This window comes from Diadema antillarum, unplaced genomic scaffold, assembly GCF_040938485.1.
Source record: "Diadema antillarum isolate AM-2024a unplaced genomic scaffold, OU_Dant_1.0 seq00000497_RagTag, whole genome shotgun sequence".
NCBI lineage: Eukaryota > Metazoa > Echinodermata > Echinoidea > Diadematoida > Diadematidae > Diadema > Diadema antillarum.
This window is the reverse complement of record NW_027271456.1, coordinates 616,962-627,225: the sequence shown is the minus strand read 5'-3', so window position 1 is coordinate 627,225 and position 10,264 is coordinate 616,962. Positions and strand designations below refer to the sequence as shown.

The following is a 10,264-nucleotide window of genomic DNA, read 5'->3' as shown; positions in this document are numbered from 1 at the left end:
TCATATGACATTAAAAGATCTGCGAAAATATAATATTATGCTTGGATAATCAGTATAGCCACTTTTTAAAGGGATGTGAAATTATGTTGTGCAGAAATTGATTGTGCATTTTAACTGTCACATTTCTTTAATTTAGGTGACTTTTCAAAAACTCAACGTTTTTAAACACTCAGTATGGAGTCCCTCCAAAAACAAAAACAAAAACAAAATCAAGGAACCTGATTTAAGGACAAGATACAAACGCAAACACACACACATATCTATATATATATATCTATATATATATATATATATATATATATATATATATATATATATATAGATTAATCATAATATTATCGAAAAGTGCAGTGTTCATGCCAGTAACAAAGTAGCATTACACTGCCATTAAAGTAATTTTGATGACAAATTGTAGGACGTTATCAAACAGCTACAGGGAGCTATCTACTTGAATTATAACAGGAAGTTTCCCTGTTGTTATAGATATTTGATGATTTTTTTTTTCAAAAGTTATTATATAGGCTATGTAGATACAAAGACTCGACCAATTATATATATGTATTGTGTACAATAACACTACATGTAACTACAACTGAATGTATATTATCTGTGACAATGAAGACAAGAGAGTCGCACGATGCTAGCTGGATAGGTTATGACCTCTCAGCCTTATTGTCTGCTTGGCAGACGTGTGTGTTGCTTTGGTTGTGTTGTGGCTGTCTGCCACAGCCCAGCACACAGGCACCCACATTATTAGGTGATCAGAGTATCCTCTCGGATCACCTTCTGTATCTGTACGGATTCTTTGTTGGTGGTTCTTCTTCTTCTTTCTTTATTTCTGGACAAAATTTGTGTATCGATTAGCTCAGACAGTGTTCTTCCTATCAATTTCAAACTTATACCATATATGTATCATGTCCCAAAGACGACGGGTCTAATAAAATCATAGTGATCAGTCGACCGTGACGTCACTATGACGTCATTATATGAAAACACATTCTCAATCATATCTCATCAATGGAATGGAATTTTTCAATGAAATTTACGTCACATATATTTCAAGTTATGCGCATTCTACTCATATTCTCAAAATTCATATTTTCTCTTAAAACGTGCGCGTACGCGCGCGTTGAAATATTTGTATGCTCAAATCGAGCTCAAATTTTTTTGCACACGTTTCAGACCATTTGGAGCATTTTTTGAAAAATTGAAAAAATTGGACGGACGCGTAGGCGCGCGCACATATTTGCACGCACAGCTAATATGAAATAGAAATTTTCAATTTTTTCACACGGATCGGATGTCCAAAATGTCAAGGAATATTTCTACCAAGTTTCAAGTCGATCTGATTCAATATGACGTCATACGGGCCCGTCAAATTCAAAATTCCGCGCGTGCGTCAATGGGGATACACAGTGCAACTATATTTCAAGTTATGCGCATTCTACTCATATTCTCAAAATTCATATTTTCTCTTAAAACGTGCGCGTACGCGCGCGTTGAAATATTTGTATGCTCAAATCGAGCTCAAAATTTTTTTGCACACGTTTCGGAGCATTTGAAGCATTTTTTGAAAAATTTAAAAAATTCAACGGACGCGTACGCGCGCGCGCATATTCGCACACACAGCTCATATGCAATAGAAATTTCCCGTTTTTTTACACTTATCGGATGCCTAAAATGTCAAGAAATATTTCTACCAAGTTTCAAGTCAATCCGACACGATATGACGTCATACAGGCCCGTCAAATTTGAAATTCCGCGCGAGCGTCAATGGCGATATACAGTGCAACGATGCCAAAAAACGCCAATTTTAAATCCGATTTTACTCGTCAGGATGGACGGTAACCCCCCATTTTCTTTACATATTCTGAAAGCTGATGAGTTGGACATGTTATTTCATGGGTTGGCGATGCTGGCAAAATGATTAAAAGATATCAAATTTCTTAATAAATTAAAAAAAGTAAATTTTCAAAATGACGTCATCAGATTTCAAGTTCACTCGAGCGTATCTCACTTATCCTTTGCCAATTTACTCCAAGATTTCAGTATGTTGTAGCTTATTAAATTTTCTTTCATTAATATATTTACAACATTTTGATTGGATGACGGCATCACCTCGTAAAAATGGATTGAAAGTAATATTGTCAAATTTGACCAGTTTACGTGTTATCTCTATGGGAGAGCAGTTTTTCTGGCAGTGAAAATTGACATGACTCTCTTTTTCGAGGACTAGCTCACTTATGCTTCGGTAAATTTCTCCCAGATTTTAGTATGTTGTAGCTGAGACTTTGGGCTATCGTAATGTGCCCTCCATTTTTTCATATGATGTCGGCATCACGTCGAAAAACTTGGTTAAAAATGGCACGAGGCTTCGATGCAGCGTCATTCTGCTTAATACACAGGGCCTATGGAGAATGAAATAGGTCATTGCGTAGCGCATCCGACTCGTAATCCTAAGGTGCCTGGTTCGAGGCTCACCCCTGCCAATATTTTTTTTTAATTTTTTTAAACACTTTTTTTCTTCTTTTTCTTTAGTTAATCTTAATCTCTCTTTCCTTACTTTATCTTTTTCTGATTTTTTATGCTTCTCCTTCAAATTTCTATAAAATAACATAATTTTTTCTTTATTTGTGACCCGCTACAACAAAATGGTCCTAAAGTCGCGCACGGTCAAAGCCGTGAAAATCGAGTTTGAAGTCAGAGCATCAAAATCGGTCAAAACTTACGATTTTCTGAATTTGACATATTATTAGAGTCTGACATGTCAACTATCATCTGTCGAAATTTTGAAGCAAAATGATGAAAGGAAAGACCAAAAAATAGCGTTTTTCTGGGCCATGTTTTTTGGCGTTTCAACGAAGCAGAAACTGGTTCGAACATTTGGATTGAGCGCCACAGATAGGCTCCGCCCCTAACAACGTACAGAGTGATCTCATTGGTCAGTTTGCTGCTTGCCGCTAACCGAAGCGCGAAGCTCGCACACTCCCCAGTCGACTGGTGCGTGCTGGCGGGGTGCGCTATGCCCAGCCGCTTCTCCTGGCATCCTGGTCACTGATTGGTCGGTGAGGAGACCGCCGACACTGTGTTTGAATGAGCATTTCGGGGGTTGCTAGGGCTTACCTTCTATTGTCCGGAGGTGAATACTGACTTGCGTGTCCCTTGATCGTGATTGCATCGCAAGGAGAACTTTTAGGGCGCTTTTCTCGAAACAGTGATTCCCCAGACGTCTCGACATGCTCTCTTTTAAACATCGATATCTCCGCAGCCGATTATTTTTATAAGATGTGTTATATATCAATTTAAAGCAGAAAGATTAGGGAATTGTGTCATGCAATTTTCAAATAATCGACCTCGCCCGACTTTAGGATCATTTTGATGTAGCGGGTCACATTTTTCTTTCTTTCTACTACTTTCTGTGCAATAGATGAACAACAACAATGGCTATCAATCCCATATTTTGCACAAGTTTAGTACATGTCACGTACATTATTTCATAAAATAACAACTACTTGATCGGACACCATCTTGGGTATGTAAATTAGGGTCAAAGGTCATAAATGTTTCATCCTGTATCTTGGTGAATACCTGTCCTATCTTTCCCATATTTTGCACACGCAAAGACCATGTTACAAGAATCATTTCATAAAATAATCACTTTTTGCTTAGACGCCATCTTGGGTGTGTAAAGTGAGGTCAAAGGTCAAATATACTTCATTCTGTATTTCCGTTAGTGTATACGGAATTCGGTACCAAAGATGGCAGGTCTCACTCCCTTTTCTAAATGAGAATCCAAACATCACACGGCCAATGTCCCGTCAACACAGATGAAACCTGTATGGTCATGAATATTTGGATCAGGACTCAAATCATTGATTTTCGAAGAGATCGGATCACCTAATTTGTCAGTGTTGACAAATTCCGGTTCTAGTTTTCTCTTGATGCTGTCCCTATGACAGTCTTGTTGGTGTTTTCTCTTTCTGTTCTCTTTGTTGTGGGTTTATGTGTGCACGCATGCTTGTCTAGATGCACTTGCGTGCGTGCAGTGTGTGCATGTGTGTGTTAGTGATTACGTTTGACTTTTTTTCTGGGGACCTACCCGTACAATTAAGCATCTGCTTTTCTGTGGTTTCCCCTCACATAATCTTAATTATCCAATATGAGTGTGACATACTCTAGACTGATTTAAATCCATTTTGTATTATGAAATATTATTCAAAGTCTGTATACACTGAATTTTCAATTATCTGTTACTAGTCATTGATCTTTAGATGTGTGTCACAAATGTGATATGTGTGGAACTTAATAAATGAAATGAAATGAAATAAATAAAATGAAATGAATGAAATGTTATTTTAATTGAATCTGTGTATATTAAAAAGATCGCAAGAGTTACAGAGTATTGAGATAGTCGACGTAAAATTAACCACCTTTATCATTCAAATAGTATCTTTAATTGATATTTTGTTTTAAACAGTAAATTTACGAGGCGCAATATTGAGATGACTGCCGCAGTGAACAGTGTAACCATGGAAACCAAAGAAACTCCTAAGATTCTTGTCATCTACACTGGTGGAACGATTGGGATGAAGAAAGTGAATGGAGGTGAGTCAATAGGAAACACTCTTTTCTTAGTACATTATAATTATCTCCTTCTTTTTCTCTCCCTCTCTCCTTCCCTCTCATCTCTCTCTCTCTCTCTCTCTCTCTCTCTCCTCTCTCTCTCTCTCTCTCCCACTCTCTCTTTAACTGTGCCGCTCTGGAAGAAGTAGCCATCGGACGTAGCGTTAGTTTAATGTTTTTAATGCCATCAGCTTTCGACATCTTGACGGGTCTCCTTCAGGGCATTTGGAAATCAACATAACGAAAAGCAACCAACTGTAATAAAACTTGAACAAAATCATGATAAAGCAAAAACAGCGACATTACATAGATTAGCATGCACTCCAACACCAACAGCAATCTGATATAAATTAACATGCACGGCGGTATTAGCAGTGAAACATGAATATGGCGTTTGCAATGCAATATATCAATTACATAGATGTATGCATGCATACATGTGTGTGTGTGTGTGTGTGTGTGTGTGTGTGTGTATGTGTGTGTGTGTGTGTGTGTGTATGTGTGTGTGTTTGTGTTTGTAGATGCAGTCGTACAGATGTCCTTGACTAAATGAATATTTCTCCTCCGTGTTTGCAGTCTTGGTGCCAGTGAAACACTATTGCCAGACTTCATTAGCAAAACGCCCACAGTGTACGGCAAGCCAGCGGACAGTATCGAGGGCCTCAGCACTTTTGATCTCATGTAATTACCCTCAATACCTCAACCGATACCTGATTGGGATGTCAATGTCATTACAAAAAGGGCTGATATTTTTCGATCTTTTCAGACAATAAATAGAGGATATCTAATACTAATCTGCATACCATGGATTCGATAAATTGAACTTCACTTTGGCTGTGTCTATAGTCATCCTATCTTAAAGGACAAGTCCACCTTCATATACATAAGGATTGAGAGAATGCAGCAATATTAGTAGAACACATCAGTGAAAGTTTGAGGAAAATTGGACAATCCGTTCAAAAGTTACGAATATTTTAAGTATCTGCGCAGTCACTGCTGGAAGAGAAGACTACTACAGTATATGATGTCACATGCGTACAACTATATAAGGAAAATAAAGAGAGAATTTCACAAAACTTTACTTTTTGAATAAAGTGCACAGTTCTTTGACTTGCTACTGACGTATGTTAAGGGTAATATTATTCCCCCTGCCTTCTGAAAGAGAGAAGTTGAGTGTTCTTTTGTTATGCGAGAAAAATGGAAATATGTTGAATTTTCTTTATTCTTTCTTTATATCGTTGTACTAATGTGACATCACAAGCTATAGTAGTCTTTTCATCCAGCCGTGACTGAGCAGAAACTTCAAAAATTCATAACTTTTTAACGGATTGTCCGATTTTGCTCAAACTCTCACTGGTGTGTTCTACGAATATAGCTGCATTCACTCAACCCACATGTCTATGAAGGTGAACTTGTCCTTTAACTTACCTCTCCCTGAACTCTTTCCGAGTCAAGATAACACAATAATCACAGTGAGGTAAATACATATATTGCATTCTAATCAAAGATGTAATGTGCATTGCCGGAAATAATTTCGTTATGACTGATAACTTAATGACGATTCAATTAATGATGATTATAAAACATTGGCATTATTATCACCATTAACAGCTATTGGGGAAGCACTTTTACGAATGCCTTCTGTAGAGCCTAACCGACAGATGTTTCTGACCGTTTAAGATGCCAATAGTGTGGATGCTGCACTTTACGAATTCGACAACCAAGAGTCATACAGCCCATGAACTCGACACTAGGCAAACGATTTAAAGGCCCATGATTCCGCCACTAGGCACTGACAAGGTCCACGAGTCCGACACTATAAGGCAAACAAAGCCCACGAGACCGACACATTAAACCCGGTGATGTAATGTCGAACTCGTTGGCCCATTTTTGCCTGTAGTATCGAACTCGTGTGCCTTGCTTGCCTATAATGTTGGACCCATGGGTCGAGATGACTCGTGGGCTATATGACTCATGGACTCTCGTGGGCTGTATGACTCGTGGATGTCCGTCTCGTGGGATAACCCCAATAATGTAAACTTGTCAGGGTCTTGTGGAGATTACGTCATAATGCTTAAACTCTTCACCGTTGTGATGGTATCCATAGAAACCAGGATGGCAGCCACATTCTCTACAGCATGTTGGAGTGGGAGACTATCAAGGACTCGAGTAACATCGCCGCCGCGGACTGGGTGCACATGGCAGAGGATATCCTACGATACTACACCGTCTTCAACGGGTTCGTGATCCTACACGGCACGGACACGATGGCCTACACGGCGTCGGCTCTGTCTTTCATGCTCGACAACCTCTCCAAGCCTGTTGTCATCACTGGCTCGCAGATTCCGCTATCCGAGTTCCGCAGCGATGGAGAGAACAACATGTTGGGCGCCCTTGCCATGGCCAGCTACTCTCGGCCTGAGGATGGCTTGGTGATAGCTGAGGTAAGGAGAACACGAAAGGTGGTCATAATCATTGATACAGAATACATTTAAGAACACTTCATTACACCAGCTTAAAAAAAATGATCTCAATCTATACTTAATCATATACCGTTTTTCAAACAAAATCTGAAGACAAGATAATGAAGGAAAGTATGAACTTATATTGCCCAACCCGATCACACACTCGGTAAAGTGCTAGTCTTTTATTTGAAAGATATTCTGTGTAATTTCCTCCTTTCATTAAAGACCCTGTAAGGGATACCACGGAGTGAGAAGGCTGGCAAGGCTCAGATTTATTCGAGATTCCCCGTAACGAACTGTATACAGCTTTGCCGCTGATCTCTGTGTAATAGCCAGAGAGCTAGCGACTACTCAATTTACCCCATCAAGCCCAAAAGGTTTGACCCCTCAGAGTTGCTGGGGCCACCCTCCTCAGTAACAAAATGTGCGTCAGCCTGGTCCCGGAGGGCGGGTTGGGCCCCCAGGGACCCCCCCCCCCCCCCCCCGAAAAGGGCCCTTGGAGGGTGTAATTTACCCCATGGAGCCCATGAACCAAACTTGGTCTAAAAGAATGTCCTATGGGTGTACATCATAAAAATATAAAAACTGACAAAATATCTGGTCGGGGAAGGAGTTGCCAGACTGCTAGTTTGTAGGCACAAACCCTTGCTGGTTGTTCAGGTGTCTGCATCAAGACTACATTTTGCCATAGGCCCTGTACTGTAGCGTCTCCCAACAGTCTGAGGGACAGTGCCAGTTGAGTGCATGTAGTAGTCTTGGCGCAGACTCTGTTACTCCCATCAAAGGTTTGTACCCGCAAACTGCCCAGTATGCCCTGGAACCCAGGGTAGTTTGCAGGCAGAAATTGACCAGGCACAATAGAAAAAAAAAAAAAACACACACACACACACGCACATACGCACGTACGCTCACACATTCCTTTTATGTAAAATTTACATACCGGTATACAAAACATGTCACATAGGTTCTACAGCCAGGATATACCGTGCACACAATAAATGTCAGCTCTATAAGAAGTTCATACCATTTGATTGTTTGAATGGATGCTATCAATGGACATTTCAGCAGGGACACTAGAGAAAATTTAAAATTTGTGTGAATTTGTATCATGTTTTACCGGCCCCATCGTCTACTTGTCCTTTACTATGTATTCACCTTATGAGACACAATTGGAGCTTTTCAGAAAATGCTGAAATAAACCTTTCATTGTGAGTACACTTCAATTTCAGACCAACCACAGAAGCACTAAATGCCATTTGTATAACACATTGAAGTAAACGATATCATCATCAGAGCATTGAACATAACTTTGATAAAGTTCATGTTAATAACAGAATGTCGGATACAGCTTGGAGTTTTTCCTTTTCTGACTTTTTTTTTTTGCATTTAAAATGCAAATTCCAATTCTCAATCCATACATGATTCTTTTGAAAATCTTAAAATGAGAATTCTTTTAGGTTTTGGTTGATTAAAAAAACCACCCTTTATGTATTACAAAAAAAAAATCAGAAATAATATCCATCAGTTCTCAAACTCAGTAGTGCATGTCACCTCATTGTTTTGGACAATAATACATCTTTACACATAATTATGGTGTTCTACATAGACTGTGTACATGTATTGCTGAACTTCCTTAAAACATACAGAATGCTGTAATATTTCAGCACTTTTGTAAACTTCTGGGTTCTGGAGATACTTTACCTTAAGTTCCCAGCCCCACACAAACGAAACCCAAATTATGGTGTCACATATTGCAAAGACTGCCATTGACCCTGGTCAGTACACAACAAGTTGAAGCATTGACTATATTTAACTAAGCTCTCTTTAAATATACGTGTAGCATGCAGTAGCTGAAAGTATGAACTTGATCTTGTGTTCTCTTTACATTAGCACTTTTTTCAACACCTTATTTCTGGAGATACACTATCTTCAGTTACGCAGCCCCACACAAACAAAACTCAACTTGTTGTTGTGGTGTCACATACTGCAAAGACTGCCATTGACCCTGGTCAGTACACAACAAGTTGAAGCATTGACTAGCTCCCTTTGAATATACTTGAAGCATGCAGGCTGAGAGTGTGAACTTGATCTAACTTGTGTTCTCTTTACATCAGCAATTTGGCAACTCCTTATTCAGTGACTCCAACTCTCCCGTTTTCGACGGGAGATCTCCCGCCGAAAGCCCATTTTTGCAAAATCTCCCGTTTTCACGCTTGAGATTTGATTTCTCCCGCCCTGGGTCTGTGTCTTCCGGTGGAAATGATTTCTTACTTATTGCTATATCGTATGTTGAAAAAAATAAGCCTTAGATAGCACCACAGAACATCTAGAACCCTAGGAACTTCGCGCTTCGCACACATCAACTTGGAGTCTCCCGCCGTTGCAAGGGGTCTCGGGCGGGAGAATCTCCAGATCAGAAGGTGATTGGGGTTCCACACAAACAAAACTCAACTTGTGGTGTCACATACTGCAAACATAGTTTATGATTGCCATTAGCCCTGGACATTACTCACCAAGTTGAAACGTCAAATCACCAACTGAATGAAACGCTAGCTTCATCTTCAATTTCCCCTTTAACTATAGCATGCATGCCCAGAGCATGTGCAGTGACTGTTTTTTGTGTTCTCTTTATATCAGCATTTTGGTCAACTACTCATTTATGAGATACTCAGTTGTATACTCCTCCCCCCCCCCCCCCCCGAAAAAAAAGAAGAAAGAAAATAAACTTGCAGGGAGTCACATACAGCCACAATTTAGTTCATGCTTATGATTTAGTTGCCATTAACTGTGGCAATTACACATCAAGTCATACATCATACTGTATAGTAGACAACGAAGGGTGTTTTTTTTTTTTTTGCATTATTTGAAAAAACTATTTGTGGCATATACATATTATAATAGATACACTGTATAGGATAAGCAGCCTGTGTGGCCAGTAAAACATGACACAATTTTGTTGCGTCAAGTGTGTTTATACCTATTTTTGTGCATATGTTATTATTGTTCAATAAAAACATTAAAAAAATAAAAAAAAAACATGACACAATTTCACACAAATTTTAAATTCTCTCTAGTGTCCCTGCTGAAATGTCCATTGATATTTGCAGGCACAAACCCTTGTTGGTCGTAGAGGAGTCTGCGCCAAGACTACTGTATGCACCACTTCGGCACTGCCC

The 10,264-nt window shown here is 39.3% G+C and overlaps 1 protein-coding gene across 1 annotated transcript; it reads left to right on the top strand.

Moving 5' to 3' along the window:
* Positions 1-4,529: 4,529 nt before the first annotated feature.
* Positions 4,530-7,118, top strand: LOC139733827 (L-asparaginase 1-like). Its single transcript, XM_071644633.1, has 3 exons — positions 4,530-4,605; positions 5,229-5,304; positions 6,731-7,118. The coding sequence occupies exons 1-3, from the start codon at positions 4,530-4,532 to the stop codon at positions 7,116-7,118; spliced, it is 540 nt and encodes a 179-aa protein (XP_071500734.1).
* Positions 7,119-10,264: the final 3,146 nt, after the last annotated feature.

Excerpts from the sequence above, each read along its gene's own strand:
- LOC139733827 (XM_071644633.1), top strand. The coding sequence starts at position 4,530 with ATGGAAACCAAAGAAACTCCTAAGATTCTTGTCATCTACACTGGTGGA. Across the intron at positions 4,606-5,228 it reads GATGAAGAAAGTGAATGGAG|ACTTCATTAGCAAAACGCCC; the intron begins GTGAGTCAATAG and ends CACTATTGCCAG. Across the intron at positions 5,305-6,730 it reads CTCAGCACTTTTGATCTCAT|AAACCAGGATGGCAGCCACA; the intron begins GTAATTACCCTC and ends TGGTATCCATAG.